The sequence below is a fragment of the Punctularia strigosozonata genome (genome assembly GCF_000264995.1).
Source record: "Punctularia strigosozonata HHB-11173 SS5 unplaced genomic scaffold PUNSTscaffold_22, whole genome shotgun sequence".
Classification (NCBI taxonomy): Eukaryota; Fungi; Basidiomycota; class Agaricomycetes; order Corticiales; family Punctulariaceae; genus Punctularia; species Punctularia strigosozonata.
The window spans coordinates 99799-114856 of record NW_006767454.1 but is presented as its reverse complement, the minus strand read 5'-3'; the positions used below and the strand labels follow the sequence as shown (position 1 = coordinate 114856).

The 15058-nt window shown below is 58.3% G+C and overlaps 7 protein-coding genes across 7 annotated transcripts; 4 read left to right on the top strand and 3 right to left on the bottom strand.

Moving 5' to 3' along the window:
* Positions 1 to 556: 556 nt before the first annotated feature.
* PUNSTDRAFT_139257 (uncharacterized protein) lies at positions 557 to 1357 on the bottom strand (the record flags this gene model as incomplete). Its single annotated transcript, XM_007388948.1, has 4 exons — positions 557 to 733; positions 801 to 1034; positions 1098 to 1220; positions 1280 to 1357. 4 exons carry the CDS (start codon positions 1355 to 1357, stop codon positions 557 to 559), a joined length of 612 nt encoding a protein of 203 aa, XP_007389010.1.
* Positions 1358 to 2037: 680 nt separating this feature from the next.
* Positions 2038 to 3196, bottom strand: PUNSTDRAFT_77603 (thiamine pyrophosphokinase; the record flags this gene model as incomplete). Its single annotated transcript, XM_007388947.1, has 6 exons — positions 2038 to 2168; positions 2309 to 2420; positions 2471 to 2624; positions 2666 to 2763; positions 2828 to 2908; positions 3002 to 3196. 6 exons carry the CDS (start codon positions 3194 to 3196, stop codon positions 2038 to 2040), a joined length of 771 nt encoding a protein of 256 aa, XP_007389009.1.
* Positions 3197 to 3515: 319 nt separating this feature from the next.
* Positions 3516 to 7607, top strand: PUNSTDRAFT_146893 (uncharacterized protein; the record flags this gene model as incomplete). Its single annotated transcript, XM_007388946.1, has 2 exons — positions 3516 to 4031; positions 4082 to 7607. The coding sequence occupies 2 exons, from the start codon at positions 3516 to 3518 to the stop codon at positions 7235 to 7237; spliced, it is 3672 nt and encodes a 1223-aa protein (XP_007389008.1). The 3' UTR covers positions 7238 to 7607.
* Positions 7608 to 7631: 24 nt separating this feature from the next.
* On the bottom strand, positions 7632 to 9507 carry PUNSTDRAFT_146892 (uncharacterized protein). Its single transcript, XM_007388945.1, has 5 exons — positions 9449 to 9507; positions 9312 to 9384; positions 9245 to 9256; positions 9077 to 9187; positions 7632 to 9023 (listed from the first exon to the last, which is right to left on the bottom strand). Exons 2-5 carry the CDS (start codon positions 9348 to 9350, stop codon positions 7794 to 7796), a joined length of 1392 nt encoding a protein of 463 aa, XP_007389007.1. The 5' UTR covers positions 9351 to 9384; positions 9449 to 9507; the 3' UTR covers positions 7632 to 7793.
* Positions 9508 to 9657: 150 nt separating this feature from the next.
* Positions 9658 to 10297, top strand: PUNSTDRAFT_139253 (Erg28-like protein; the record flags this gene model as incomplete). Its single annotated transcript, XM_007388944.1, has 5 exons — positions 9658 to 9679; positions 9735 to 9863; positions 9920 to 10010; positions 10070 to 10188; positions 10245 to 10297. The coding sequence occupies 5 exons, from the start codon at positions 9658 to 9660 to the stop codon at positions 10295 to 10297; spliced, it is 414 nt and encodes a 137-aa protein (XP_007389006.1).
* A 496-nt stretch (positions 10298 to 10793) lies between these two features.
* Positions 10794 to 11598, top strand: PUNSTDRAFT_139252 (uncharacterized protein; the record flags this gene model as incomplete). Its single annotated transcript, XM_007388943.1, has 5 exons — positions 10794 to 10820; positions 10894 to 10953; positions 11005 to 11169; positions 11236 to 11355; positions 11410 to 11598. The coding sequence occupies 5 exons, from the start codon at positions 10794 to 10796 to the stop codon at positions 11596 to 11598; spliced, it is 561 nt and encodes a 186-aa protein (XP_007389005.1).
* Positions 11599 to 14211: 2613 nt separating this feature from the next.
* PUNSTDRAFT_35144 (uncharacterized protein) lies at positions 14212 to 14713 on the top strand (the record flags this gene model as incomplete). The annotated part of the gene is made up of 2 exons (XM_007388942.1): positions 14212 to 14298; positions 14351 to 14713. Coding segments are annotated over 2 exons (450 nt in total), but the record flags the coding sequence as incomplete, so codon positions are not given.
* Between the last annotated feature and the right edge of the window lie 345 nt (positions 14714 to 15058).

Genomic DNA, 15058 nt, shown 5'->3' with positions numbered 1-15058 from the left:
CGCGCCTTCGACGTGCACACGAAGTCATTCGCGGCTGCTTGTTGGACACCGTGCTGTGAGTAAAGCTACTACCTTGCAGCATGGAAATTGACACGCCCTCACTAGATCATTCAATGGCCTCGTTGCAGATGCAAACATGCAGTGATGGACGATTTGAGCCTTTCTGTATGGCTGATCATGACAAATGTTGATGTATCTGATGCCGTCTGCGTGTGGATGTATAGCATTCCTCGGAATTCCCTCACGTCGTGACAGGCCAGGCATAAAGACAGGGAATAGCGAGGCGCCCAGCTGTCATAGGCGTACTGATCGACATCAGGGGATGCATGACGGTGGATGAAGTTGATGACAAGCCGTGTCCAATGTGGTATACCCAATGGTAGTCGTCCTAGCCGGTCCACATTGTGACGGTGAAGTTGCAAGCGTTCTTTCAGGAAAAACATGGATTTTCGGGTAGATCGATACCATATTCGATTCAGAGGATATATCATTCATCCAAAGGAGGTCATATATGCACAGGCATCGTAGATGAGAGGAAGTGGCTCCGCAAGGACGGCTAAGACCATGGTAACCCCGGAGGCGATGCAGAGTGATTCAGAAACGGCGGTGATGATCGGCCATGGCAGGATGACAAGCCTCGCGAAGAATAGAACGACGGCGATTTGTATACGATTACGGGGACCTTCCACAGCAGGAAGGCATCGTAGCGGATCGTTCGCAGCTGGATAGCGTGCTGCACAGGTGAGATGGAAGACCATGTCAGATACTCGCGTAGCGACTGTTTCGCGAAAATTCCGAACAGAGAGGAAGAGACGGTGAGGGTGAGGCTTAGGAGCCAGACGACGTTGACCTCGTCCAAGTTTAGAGTTGACTCGGAACAGAGCACTGAGAGGATCGAAAGACGCAGGTGCAATCTGACTCGTCGACATCTGCTGGAGTTGCAGCGGTTCGTTGTAGAGCAGTTGAACAGTGAGTCGATTGTTGTCGTAGGCTTCAAATAGGAACGTCGAGAGGACCGCAGAAAATAAACTGGCCTAATCGGCATGTGCCTGATGTCAGAAGAGACCGTGACGCACATGGAGCCAGGAATCACATACGAATATGAGCAGGTTGTCAATACTTTCCGAGTATTGCTTGATCATCTCTCTATCGTGTTTCTCCAGTAGTCCGTATACATAGTCCCAGGCTGCACTCTCTGACGCGGGTCGACCCTGTGGAGGCTGACACGGAGACGGCATCTCCGTACGTCGTCGGAGACACGTCATATTTAAAACCGTACCTTCGCCTGAGGATCACCTTCCAGTGCGATCTCTTCGTCATCGTTGATGGCCTCCTGTCTTCTACCGCCAGAACCCATCGCGGGAATCGACTGCTGATGGAGGATTAGACGCTGCCCATATCGATCGTTGATTTGACTCTTACCTCTGGACCGTCTCGCGGTGCGCCGGAAGCGCTCTCATTACCTGATCCCTCGATATTGTCACGCCCGCGAGGACCGCTTGAAACCTTGACACACGCGTTGAAGATCGACAAACTGTTTCAAACGACAAGTCGCAGGGATGCTTGTAGGCCTCTCTGGGACGGCGCCAAGGCGTTTCTCACCTATGACCGTGCCAATCAGCTAGGTCAATCACCGTCAGCGTACGGCAGCATGCTTATCGGCGCACCTGCACAACGTTATGAGAGCGTCGGACCCAGCTAAGAAGGAAGAAGAGAATGTAACCAGAAGGGGGTTTTGAGGCTTGCGGTTTAATCTTTCGGGAGATGCGCAATCCCTGCTGGTACGCGATGCGTGTTTTCCTCGTATCATCGGGGAACAATTTGTCATTTCTGGAGGATCGGACACGTGCGACATGGTTTCTAGCTCTATGCAGAGGTACGGTCGGATGCACGTTAATCTAGAGCAGGCGCGGGTTGTAATCGGGCGTGTATAGATGCGCAGGGGTTCAACAAACCTACAGACCTCTGGCTCTCGCGCCTTCATAGAGGGCTGATCATCCGGCAGGGGGACCGTGACAGATTTTTTCTAAGCGACTCCTACAGCCCCGACGCGCGGATCTCCATGCACCACCAGATCGGGCGCGTGGTGCTGACGCGGACGACGTCCTGTCCGGGGACGAACTGGTTCGAGGTCGAGATGCGCGTGTCGAACGACGATTCCCAGTTCTCTGACCAAGGACGCGAGTGCGTCAGTCGACATCGATGGGTGGAAAAGAGAGTAAAGAGGACGATGGTGGAGGGAGGAAGGGGTGAAGGGTACGAAGGGGTATAGAAGTGGATAGAAGCGCCGAAGGAGAAGAGCACGCACCGATGTCCCACCGTAATCCCCGCGTCGTGAGCGTGGTCGTCTCTATGCCGACCGGGAGTAGACCGCAAGTGGGGCCGAAGAGGGTCTGGTCTACGTGTATCTCGTGGTCGCCCTGCGATAGCGTTATTATCGTCGATGGATGGAATATCGGTCGATGTTTACCTCGTCGAGGACCCAGCCGACGTTATCGTCCGTGAAAGCGTACACCGTGTCGCGGGACTTGCGCATTTTGTGAAGGTAATGTAGGGTGTGTACGGTTTGGTCGAGGCGGCCGGAGAGCCCGCCGAGGAGGATGAGCTCGTACTGAACGACTGGGCTTAAAAGAGAGGATAGCACTGGAAGAGGCACAATCTGCACACCTGGACGCCTTCGCTCTTCTCCTTCTCTTCTAGGGCATGCACGCATTTCATGAGATCCGTCGAGTACTGGTCTTCATCGTGAACGACGCTCGCGCCCTAGATCCCGCCGTTCGAGAAGTTTGCGTCGACCAATCGGAGGGCAATGCGACACGCGGCGCACCTGCGACGTGTAGTACGCCTTGACGTCGTCCCGGAGCGAGTCGAAGTCGCCTTTGACGAGATCGGGGATGTACCTGCGTCGCTGTATCCCGTCAGCCACGCTGGCTCGGACGGATGAATGTGCAGGGTCAACTTACGACGCCCGCGCGTCGGATCCGGGGGCTCGATCGTCGACGGCGGCGGGAGCAGAGCGGAGAAGGAGGTCATGGAGGCGGTTGGCGCCGCCGTCGGCACAACATCGCCATTGGGCAGATGACCAGAGGCGGTCGAGCAGGCCGATCGAGAACGGTTGGTTGAGGACGACGAGGGCGCGCGGCCGTGGTCGAGTCTCGGCCTCATTGTTGGCCAGCGGAGCCCAGGAGCGTGTCATCCCGCCGTGCTTCGTATTTGCTGTACGTAACCTCCGCGAAGAAGGAAGCGGCGACGTTGGAGGGACCAAGTGAAGGAAGAACCCTGGCCGCATCAGAAACGGCATCGCCATTCCCGCTTCGCACGATCAGTCCGTTCCTTCCACGGTCAGAGCCCAATTGAAAGCCGGTCCTAATGCGGCAGTAGTTCCCTTTTATGGCACGTGGATCGGCGTCTGATGCCGTTCCCACGGTCTTACTTTCCTCTTGACTTTCCCCGCTCCCCTTCGGCCCTTTCGTCGTCGCCCGCCGCCCCGCCGCTCGTCGCATGGTCCGACGACGATGACCTCCTCACCCGCCGCTGCCCCCTCTCCCCTGGCTCGCACACCCACGACGCCGAATCTAGCGGCACCCGAGCCGCCCTCGCCGACGGCCAGCACCACCAGCGAAGTTTCCCTCGTCCGCCGCGCCGCCACGCGAACACGCGCCCGGTCGCGCGGGCAGACGCTCAGCTCGCCTGGCAGGGGACGCACGGGCGCGCCCGACAACGTCCCGGTGGTCCCAGCCAGAACGCCGTCCGCGAGCGCCAAGGCGGAGTCTTTAGCCGCTTTCGGCGAGCTGCTCGATATCGTGCAGCGGGCGCGGGCGGGGCATCCTCCCGTTCGTCCGGAGCGCTCGCCCATGCGTGGGGCTGCGCAGGGATACGGTCAAAGGCCACCTTCATCAGCACCGGTGGAGGATCCGGACAGCCCGCGCGGCCGGGCGTTCGCGCTCGGTAGCGTATCGGAGTCGAGCGTGGTGCGTATCTTCTTCATATCCGTCTCTTCTTCGCACCCTCCCCTCCGCTGCGTCGATACCGTATTATCGTAGCAACCGCAATACTACTGGATACTAATACACCTCTACAGGCTGCAAAGCGCGGCGTAAGCCTCCCCCGTCTACCTTCACGTACAGGCACACGTGACGGCGGCTCGTCCTCCGCTTCGTCTTCTATACCGAGCCTGCCTACACCTGTCCATATCATCGGACCAGGACCTCTTCGACACGCGCGAATCAATTCTGACGAGACAGCGCAGACGGGCACATCATCCTCGCTTTACCCGCTCTCCTCCGCCTTTTCGCGCTCTGGGCTCGCCTCGCCCACCACAATCGAAGAACACGAGCTCGAACACGATCGCCGCCTCCCCGCAATAGCCGACATGGGCACCAAGTCGGTCGAGGGCGACGTGGACGACATCGCCTACCGCCTCCAGCTCCTCGTCAAGAACAGCTACTTCCTCCCGCCCGCGCACGCCAAGCCCTCCCCCGCCGACTTCCTCCCTCCCACGACGACACCCACCTCCGCGCACCCCGACACCACCAAAAAATCGCCCGGCTTCCTCGACCTCTTCCGCGTCGGTAGGGGAAAGTCGTCCAAACCCGGCACGCCCACGGGCAGCCCCGGCATCGAGCAGCCACCCCCGGTTCTGCGCACCACGTCGGACTCTTCCACCGCCTCTGGCCACGTCCCGCGCCCGGCCCCGCAGGCTGGCAAAGCTGTCGCCTCGACGCCCATACCACCCCTCCCTGCTCCCACGCGCGTCGTCGTCGTTCGTGAGAAGATGGACGACCTCCGCCTCGCCGCCAAACAGTCCGAACGCGATCTCAAAGCGCGTAAAGACGCCCAACCACCGCCCGCCGCTGCCCCGTCCGAGTCGAACGCGGATCCTGCCTCCTCCCCGGGCGCGTTCGTCGACCCCACGGACGTCGTCGATCTCCCGCTGCCCGGCCCGGGCTACCCCTTCGCCGTGCAGACCTCTGCGTTGCATGGTCTCGGCGTCGGCGAGAGCGTCGGCGCCGCCGTATTGGCGGAGCGCCTGCCGCCGGGGACACCTGGGGTGTGGTCGACGGACGAATCCTTCCGCGAGCGGCAAAAGCAGAAAGCCGACGAGGGTGGGTGGCGCAAGGCGCTGCTGCACGAGGCCGTGCAGCTCTCGCTCAGCGGCCCGGACTCCTCGTCCGCGAGCTCGCACCGGCGCATGAAGTCTTCCTCGTCGTCGTCCGTGCCGCCCAGTCCGGGCCCATCGTCGCGGGGGCCGCAGTCGCCGTCGCTGGCCTCGGGATCCGGACACGGACACGCCGTGGAGAAGCTCGACCAGCGGATCATCGACTTGCCCCGGATGGACAGCATACCCGAGGTGCCGCACGCGAAGCCGCCGGCGACGCCCCCCTCGCCTCGCCACGGCTACAAGGAGCAGAAGCGGGACCGCGCGCACCTGTCACCGCTGCAGACGCAGACGCTGCGCTCGTCCCTGTACGCGCCGCAGAGGTCTGAGACCCCTGCGGGCCCGTCGACACCGCTCGCGCCGCCGCCCCGGAAGGGGCAGGGGCAGGGGCAGGGCCTGCTTACGCTGTTTAGCAGCCCGCAGCACTCGCACTCGCAGACGGACCTGAGCTCCGGTTCGCCGCGTGGGGAGGCGGACGCGTCGCGCAGCTCGTCGCAATTGTCGGTCGGCGGCCAGCTGAGGAAGACGGCGTCGACGCCTCTGCTGTCCGCGAGCTCGCAGGAGCGGGAACGGGGAAGAAGGTCGTGGATGGATACGCCGCCGCTGCCTCGACGGACGAGAACGTCGCCCTCGCCCATGCCCTCGCACAGCGACGCGTTCCGGACGGCGACGAACAGCGTGATATACTCAGAAACGGACGCGAGCGAGAGCGACGCGCCGTACGTCACCGCGTTCAACTCGGAGGCGGCGTTGCCGGGCCGGCCGTCGGTCTCGGTCTCCCTGTCGCCCTCCGAGCATGACCTCCCGAGGCCGTCCCTGTCCATGAGCGAGTACTCACAGCCGTCGCCGACGGTGTCCGCCTTCAGGGATGCGATACCGGAAGGGCACGCATGGGACGCCCCCGGCGCGGGCGGGGCCGCAGAAGCGCTCGCGCAGGTCGCTCAGGACGCAGCGCGCTACTACGTCGTGTCCCCGCCACCGCGCACGTCCTCCGCGCTAGACCGCGTGCCGACGCTCTCCCCCGCTCCGCGCAGGCGGGCCGACACCGCGCGTACCGCGCCGTCACCGACCACGGCCAGCGCCTCGCTCTCGCCTTATTTGACCCGTCGGCCGAACACCGCCGACGCCACACCGGCGGCCGGGTCGTCGCACTCGCTCCCTAATTCGTCCTACCATTCCCTTTTTCCCACCTCCCGCGCCCCCTCTCCCGTGCCCACGCCCATTCCGGAAATCCTCGCACCAGAACCGGCTACGCCGCCTTTCCCGGAAACGCCGCAGACGGCGCCGTCCTCGTCCGCGTCGTCGTCCTCGATGCCGCGCTCGATCGCGGCGCGTCGTTCTCGCCCGGATCTCGCCGCGATCTCCCTCGCGCCCATCCTCGCCGGACGGTACGAGTCGCCCGCGATCCACTCCGCGCCGCCGCCGGCGAGTCCGGCCGACTTCTTCGACAGCATCGAGGCGCGGCCGAACGCGCTCGACGAACTGGACACCTCCTCGGAGAGCGAGGGCGAAGAAGACGAGAACGCGGTAGCCGACGTGGGCACGGGCGCGAGCAGCGTGGCGGGGGGGTCGGTGTACGGCGACGCGCGGACGCGGACGATCTCGATCGCGTCGTCGTCGTCGCGGTCGCGGCCACAGCCCTCGTCGTTTATGCGGCTCGGCAACCATTCGTCGCCGCACGTGTCGCGCGTCAGCTTCGCGACCGCGAGCAGCGGCGGGGGCGGGAGCCGCGCGTCGGCGGACGCGGAGCGCGAGAGGCGTCGACCTGTGGGCAACGTCCCGCCCAAGCCGACGTTCTTCTCCCGTCGGAAGGAACAGATCGCGCCCGCGCCCGCGATCGTCCTGCAGCAGCAGCGACAGCGACAGCCGGCGGAAGCTCCGTTCGCCGAGACGGCCCCGGCGCAAGCGCAGACGCGCCAGTCTGCCGACAGCGCGCGGTCGAACCGGTCGAAGTTGGCGCCGAGCCCGTCGATAAGGAGGTTGGAGGGTATGCTGCAGCAGCACATGGAGGCCGAACGGACCGCGATCAAGAGGATCACCACGACGCATTCGACGGGCTCGCATCAAGGGCACGAATGAGGGATGGCTCCATAGCGCTTGCTCCCTCCTCGCGGTCGTTGCCCCGGATATACCCTCCCAACCATCTTCCCTCTCCTATCTTCCTCTCCCTCGCGTAGATGTACATGACTGATCAAGTTATCTTGGAGGCCGAGGTGATACACTCTTAGGTAGACTCATCTCCTTTCTCGTCTGCTCTTCTCGGTTTTTACGTTGCTGCTGCTGTAGCTAGTTCGCGGATGTGCAGTGCGCCGTCCCTTCATTCCAGCTTTTACCACACGCATCGCTTTATTCATTCATTGCACCGATGTTGTTCGTCACCACACCAACGCTGGTCTTTTAACCAGATGCCCTCTCATTACCCTGTAACTTACAGCCTCTCTATACCAACAACATCGACGATCTGCATATATATGGATACAAGTACGGCCGCTGACAACCGAAAAAAAAAAAGCAAAGGAAAGCATCTATGTGCACGACGACAGCGAGGGAGAAGAACCTGAGTACCATCCGAAAACACCGAGATGTGATGAACCGGAAGGAAGAGAGAGAGAGGAGGCTATGGATAGGCGAGGCGTCACGACGCCTGGCGGCTTTTGGACCACGACGAGAAGCTGAGCATGCCGACGACCGCGACCGCGAACCCGGCGCCGACGAGGCCCGGGATGTACAGGTACCAGGTGCTGTCGATGTCCTCGGTTGCGGGTGACGCCGTCGCCTTGCTCACCACGGACACGTTCGACGCCTGCTCGACCTTGCGTTTCCGGGCCGTCTCCGATCTGACCGGCGGGGGGAGCTCGATCGAGGGCATGAGGAGCTCGGAGCCGGAGGGTGTCGAAGCGTGCGGCTCGTGCTGGATGACGGGCACGTCGAGCTCGGGGCATAAGGCGCGGGCGCGGTCGAAGTAGCGCGCGGCGAGCTCGCGGTCGCGCCGCCAGGTTTCTTGTCCGTTTCCGGGGGCGGAGTAGGACGAGGAGGGCGTCGGGATGCGCAACGAGGAGAGGCCGGAGTGCGAGGCGGATAGGTCGGGCGCGGCGCCTTCGAGGTGGAGCAGGCCGACCTGGAGAAGGAGGTGCGCGAGTGCGGTGGGGCCGCCGAGGCGGGCGAGGTGATAGCCGGGGGAGCCGCGGGTGGAGGACGGTTTGGGAGGGGGCAGGCCGACGGAGGCGAAGTAGGGCGCGAGGCGGAGGGCGGCGGAGGGCGTGCGATCCCGCCGCCAGGCGCGGACGAACATCTCGAAGGCGCCTTCTTTGTCCTTACGGATATCTTGCAGTTCGGCGGCGAGGAGGGTGAGGCTGGTCGAGTCCATGTTGTATTCTTCGTCGCCGTCGGGGGAGGGGGATAGAGAGAGCGGTACAGGGCCGGTGACGAGGGATGGCCAAAAGCCGCTTGGGTCGGCTTTCTCCAGGTGAAGGGTCAGCAGGCGCCTGGAGGAGGGAGATGGGAGGGATTCGAGCGAGGAGGAGAAGGAGGAAGGGATGCTGAACATGGTGGCGTCATGAGGGGACATGGAGCGAGAGAGCGGTTGTGTGTCTTGTCGGCGAAGGGTGCGTAAGCTAGCTATCTCTTCGCCCGATGGGAAGCGTGAGGAGAGCGGGGTCGGATCCTCTGAGTCGGACGCTTGGGTGCTCTCGAGCGAGGCGGCGAAGCTGCTCGAGATATCGACGTCGGAGACGTACGCGAAGGAGGACTGAGTAGACGTGGTGGAGACCGACGATATGGTGCGTTCTCGCGCGAGGTGACGGGAGGTGCGCGACTCCAGTTGCCACACGGATCGGGAGACGTCGACGTTGCCGTACAGTTTACCCTGTATTGGTGCCCATCAGTTGAGATGTAAGGAAGAACTGTGAATATACTCGCCTTGATTACAGGAGGCTGTCCACGAACACCTGCCACGAGGTTATCACGCTCAATCACAACGTCTACATCTTCGTCCGCGGTGTCGTAGGGTACGTGAAGCAGGACCGTAGCCTGTTATTGTCATGATGAATACAATTCTTGGACGAGTCATGATGAAGGGGTATTCACCTGGTCATGAGACTACATATGCAGTCAGCAACGTAGCACTATACACTATTGCAAAGCCAAAACTCACCTGATGCCATGAATATGGAGGCAATGGAGGTCGGTCCATGTCAATCCAACTCGAGGCTCACTATTAGTGAGCACTACATGCCGAGCGACGATTACTCCATCAATATGGCGACTCCTGGGTCTATAATTTTTGCTCACCTACAAGTCGGGTCGGCTGTGCGGTTGAGTCCCAGCGCTACCTGTGGGGATGGAAGTGGGAGGAGTACAAGGCGAATCCCCACAAGCTGTACCCGCTCGGACACGCGCTCGGCTGCGGCAATGGCTGCACGCGTCATCACGTGCGTATGTACGTCGGCGCGACTTCGGGCGACGTGCGGGCGTGGCACGGCGCGTTCTTGCTGCGCGCCATGGCCTCCTCCTTGTTGTCCTGTGAGTATGTTATGCTGCGTGGCATTGTATCGATTGTAACAAACCCCACGGATAGACCTCCCGCAAACCGATGGACTTCTGCCGAAATGGCAGCTTGTGGTTGCTGCCGCTGCGGTGTTCAACACTGTGCAAAACTTCGCGACCTTGAAGCTCACGCGGAGACTATATAACCAAGCTCCTGCAGGTCAGTTGCACTTGGGCTTCTGTGGTAGCTGCGTTACTCAAACGGCAGCACGCCAGTCACTGCACTCCAAGCACGAACCTTCGCCGTATGGACCCTTACGGCGGCCGTCGTGCGATTCTACGCTGCGTACCACATATCTAACAAACCGTGCGTGAACATCTGCGGCATGATCTTCTCCCGCTTCTACTTAACATACTATTCTGTAGGATATACGACATGACGCTCTTCACCTACCTCATTGCGTTCGGTCACTTCACATCCGAGCTTTTCATTTATGGCACAGCGAAGCCCAACGCAGGAATCATCATGCCCTGCATCGTCTCCAGTGCGTATAGAAAGATCTGAAATGTGCCGTCTTATACTGATTCGAGCGTTGGGCAGCTGTTTCCCTCGTGTGGATGTTCCAGCAGTACGAATTCTACGTCAAACAGTGAACCCTATGCGCATTTTCCCTTGTAATCCCGCTATATATCATCGTCTTTCTTGGCTTTTGCTCGGAAACATGTTTCGACTGTGAAGCTTACCTCATGAAGACGAGTCGAGCGTGAACTTGCGCCAGGTCCAGGACGTCTGTCCAACCTTCACGTTACCCACTAGAATTCGAAGGAACATGAACTCGGCCCTAGGAGAACGCGATGGAAACATTTCTGAGAAAGCGTTGTACTGCAGGAACCGCGGCTGGCCAGGCACTGAGGTGCTACGGCTGACATGCTCTGTCACGTACAACCCCTTGCAAGCTCCGGGCGAAATGGGCAAATCAGAGCGCGCATTGTAATCCCAAAGCGGCGGGCGCTTATTCGGTATCAATATCCTCCCACGTTCAACAAGCTATCAGTCGACGCTTCTGCACAGCAGTCGGTCTTGTCTTTGCCGTTGACCACGACAGCCAACGAAACATCGCACCAACAAGCCTCCATCGAGTTGTCCGACATGGAAGAAGAGCAGATCCCTCGCCCTGTAAGATCTCCCTTTTGTTTCACCCAAACCCGCCCGTTTGCAATCTGATGATCGGTCCTCCGGACTGTTATAGTACAAAGATCTATCGGTTAGGATGCCGCCACGCCAAGATGGGAGGCCGGCGGAAACGCAGGTCGGTCGAAGGTGTACTACTCAGCGACAGCTGATATTCATCATGCACTAGATCCCGCTGGAATCGGGCAGAAGAGCCAGGTTTGTTCCAGATGGTAGTAGCGAGGTACCCTTTCGAAGAGACTCAGAGAGACCAACAATCTCTGGCTCGTCATTCAAGGGCATATATCGTAACGAGGACGACGAAAACGCGAATCAGAACCACATGACGACAACGGTACGGGATTCAACATTGGTGATAGCCTCATATCGAACTTGCGCTCACCCTGGGTATCCACGATAGGACCCGATCGGCTCAGCGTCAGACGGCACAGGTTGGGAATACGTTTACGCACGGCTAGAAAAACGTGACCGCGAGATGATCAAAGGTTATTCGGAGGACATCGACAGCCTCCTCATCTTTGTACGCGATCGCTTTCGTCGTCATGTCACTTCCTGACGAACGAACACGCCACAGGCGGGTTTGTTCTCCGCCGTTCTTACGGCTTTCCTACTGGAGGTGTACACTCAATTGCAGCCGGATAATGCGCAGATTTCAGTGCAGCTCCTTTCGTATATCTCGCTTCAGCTCCAGCAGATTTCATTGCATCAAGCCGCTCCTGCAACGGCGGATCCTTTGAACTCATCCTTTCCGGGCATCCTCTAACGTGGTTGCGGTCAACACTGTCTGGGTTCTTAGCCTCGTTCTTGCCCTCGCTTCCGCTCTCCTCAGCATTTTCGTCAAACAATGGCTGCGCGAATACATCTCATGGCCATCCGTCTCACCGGTGCAACATGCCATCCAGCTTCGCAAATTTCGCTACGATGCCTTCCAGCGATGGAAAGTTCCTGCTATCGTGACCCTGGTGCCCGGCCTTTTCTAGCTCACGGTCGTCCTGTTCTTCCGCGGATTCATTATGTTGCTGTGGCCGATCAACACCATCGTATCTTCACTGTGTTGTGCTGCCGTTGGCGCAACCATGATCTCAGCATTCCTCGCCGTGCTATCACCCCTTGTATTTGACACGTATCCATACAAAACGCCTTTAGGATGGATGATTTTGCCCGTGTGCAGAAGACTATGCAATCCAACTTTGAAGCGATGAAAGAGGCAACGTATAATCTCTATCTGACATCTCGATGTTTCGATGGTGCCTTTTTTGGTTGGACAAAGTGCACCGTTCTATCTTTTGGGAAGCTGTAACGAACGCCATCGGCATCGCATTCACCGAAGTGGACGAATTGGATCACCCAGGCCCGGAAGTCCCTACGTGGCAGTGGCACTGGTGCCCGGCTATGGACAGCTTCGCGGGAAGCCTCGTTGAAGCTGTTTCGATATAGTGCGCATTCGACTCCGAACTTCGTGCTTCAGAGAACGGCCCAAACTTCAAAATGCTTGGTTGTTTCTTGGGATTCAATCACCGGATTTCCCGTGAACCGTCGAGAGGGATTGCAAAGCACGTATTGATGGCTCGTCAGCACGGCTTTTCCGGAGACGAAGTTGAGAGTGGATTTATGGCCTATGATTACTATTGGGGACAGAGCTGGCAAGGCGCGCAAGACGTTTACGATTACTTCGAGGTTCGCCCGTGTATACCTAATGACAGAGAGAGTTCCGTACCTTGACCTCGCACGCCTTTCCCCCTGGTTCCCATTTCATCGGCTGGAGATGGAGACGCAATGACATTGCCACATCCCCGAGAGGAACCATTCCACTCGGAGGAAACAGAAGGCGTGACGGATGTTGTAGTCCGGACAGAGCCACCGATGGCGCAACAGGGAACGTCGGCGGTGAAGACTACGGATTAGGCACATTATCTGTCGTTGCGGTACCTTTACAAGATGCGGCTCATACGACGAAGCCACACACTGTTGGAGGGATGTCGGCGGAGTCCTACATCGGGGTATCAACGTATCGGGAACAGATTTTTGGGGATGAATAGGAGAATGTTTTGGCCAAACGTCAACATACTGAAGGCGAATGGACCTCTGCTGTGGTATCTAAATCAAGCACACTGGATAACGACTTGTCAAAGGTGGTGGGTTAGAATGACGACCGAGAACGAGGTGGAGGAAGGGGGGAGGAAAAAGACTCCTGGAACGTAGATGCTCATTCTGGCGATTAGCATGGAGTGAACGAGCTTAAACGAGGGGAGTGCTCGTTAAAAGCCATATCATAAGCCCAGTAGAGCCAGCAGCCTTCGAGGTCGAGTTCTAGGTTAAATTTGGGGTTTTCGCGGAGAGATCATGGTCAAGTTCACATATGACTGTGCACGACATAGTCTAGAACTTGCGGTATAGGGCTCGGTGGGTGAGGGATGACAGTAGGCGGATCATAATTGCTCTGCTGTCGGGACTCAATGATTCGAGACGGTCAGAGGTACATCCCTCTTAGCCTGCAAGTAGGTAAGCTCCGCGCGGACGTAGGGCCAAGGACAATTTGATACCTGACCCTAAGGCGCGCCTTCGGCACGCGAGAGGAAGTGGTGTCATGTCATGTCACCGGCAAGCGTAATGCCGGGGAGCGACTGCCTTGGATGATCCCAAAAAGGCAGGTCGTTGGGTGTGCTAATTCAAGCGGGCATTGATGCAGACATTGCAGAGTCAGATAACGTTCCCATGTTCGACATGCTGCATCGCGGAGGCTGTATAACATTCGTCCTTGTCTCTTCCCTCGACGATACCCGAGTCTCATGTCTGGCCATCAAGGTTCAACACAACTTTCTTATTTAGAGGAAGGTTTGAAGACTATTGAAGATACCAGCCGTCCTGTGAGATCGTCACTGTCACCCTGAATATCACAGGATCTGTCTCAACTATGCAATTGATCTACCGTTGGCGTAGATATTCCCCGATGTTGGTGCGGTATCAGACCAAGAACAAAGGCGCACAGCGGCAGCGGAGGTAATTCTGATCTCACCACTACCAGGGGATTGCTCGATGGCAGGCTGACAACAACATTACAGATTCCGATTAACACGGGAAGTCGCAAATCAAGCATCGCTGGCACAAAAATAGACACAGAGGAACCTGGTCAAAACATCTCAGCCTATCAAACGGTCAGTGACAACTTCTTACTCGCCATTCCTTTGCATCCGCAAACCCATCAAGATTAGGACCCATCACGTTCAAATGATCAAGCCAGGGTTAATGACGATGGTCCGAACCCGGTGAAGCGGACGTTGAAGGTATGAGATCAACGGAAATTTCGTCAGACTTGGTCTCAAATACAAATACGTCATAGCAGGTCGAGACTGATCCGACCCCAGATGGGATAGGGTGGGCATACGTTTACGGACGGCTGGAAAAACATGATCGCGAGATGATCAAAGGTTACTCGGAGGATATCGATAGCCTCCTCATCTTTGTACGCGTTTTATTTTCTGTTCTAACTCCTTCTGACGAGAACATTGGCGTAGGCGGGTCTATTTTCCGCCGTTCTGACAGCATTCTTGGTCGAGGTGTATACGCAGCTGCAACCGGACAATACCCAGCTCACTGTCCAGCTCCTCTCGAACATATCTATGCAGCTTCAAAATATGTCTATGAACCAAACCACGTCGTCGTCTGCAGACCCACTCCTTACTCCGTTCCACGCCGACTCTAATGCGGTTGTCATTAACGCTGTCTGGTTTCTGAGCCTTATCCTAGCTCTCGCTTCCGCTCTTCTCGGAATTTTCGTGAAACAATGGCTGCGAGAGTACATATCTTGGCCATCTGTTTCTCCGGTCCAACACGCCATCCAGCTCCGTAAATTTCGCTACGACGCTTTCCAGCGATGGAAAGTCCCCGCTATCGTGACCTTGGTTCCGGGCCTCCTCCAGGTCGCGGTCATTTTATTCCTCGGCGGGCTTGTTACGCTTCTCTTGCCCATCAATACGATTGTCTCTGCGGTCTGCTGCGTCGCCGTCGGCATAACGATCATTTTAGCAGTTCTCGCCGTACTACTGCCCCTTGTATTCGATGCGTGTCCATACAAGACGCCTTTGGGATGGATGATCCTGTCTGTGTCACGAAAAACTCGCCCTCTCCTAAATGCAGTGAAGGCATATCTGTGGTCGCTTCATTGGCCATACTGGCTCCATGCTTTTCAACGGTTCTTAGGTGCCCCGGAAACCGCTCACGCC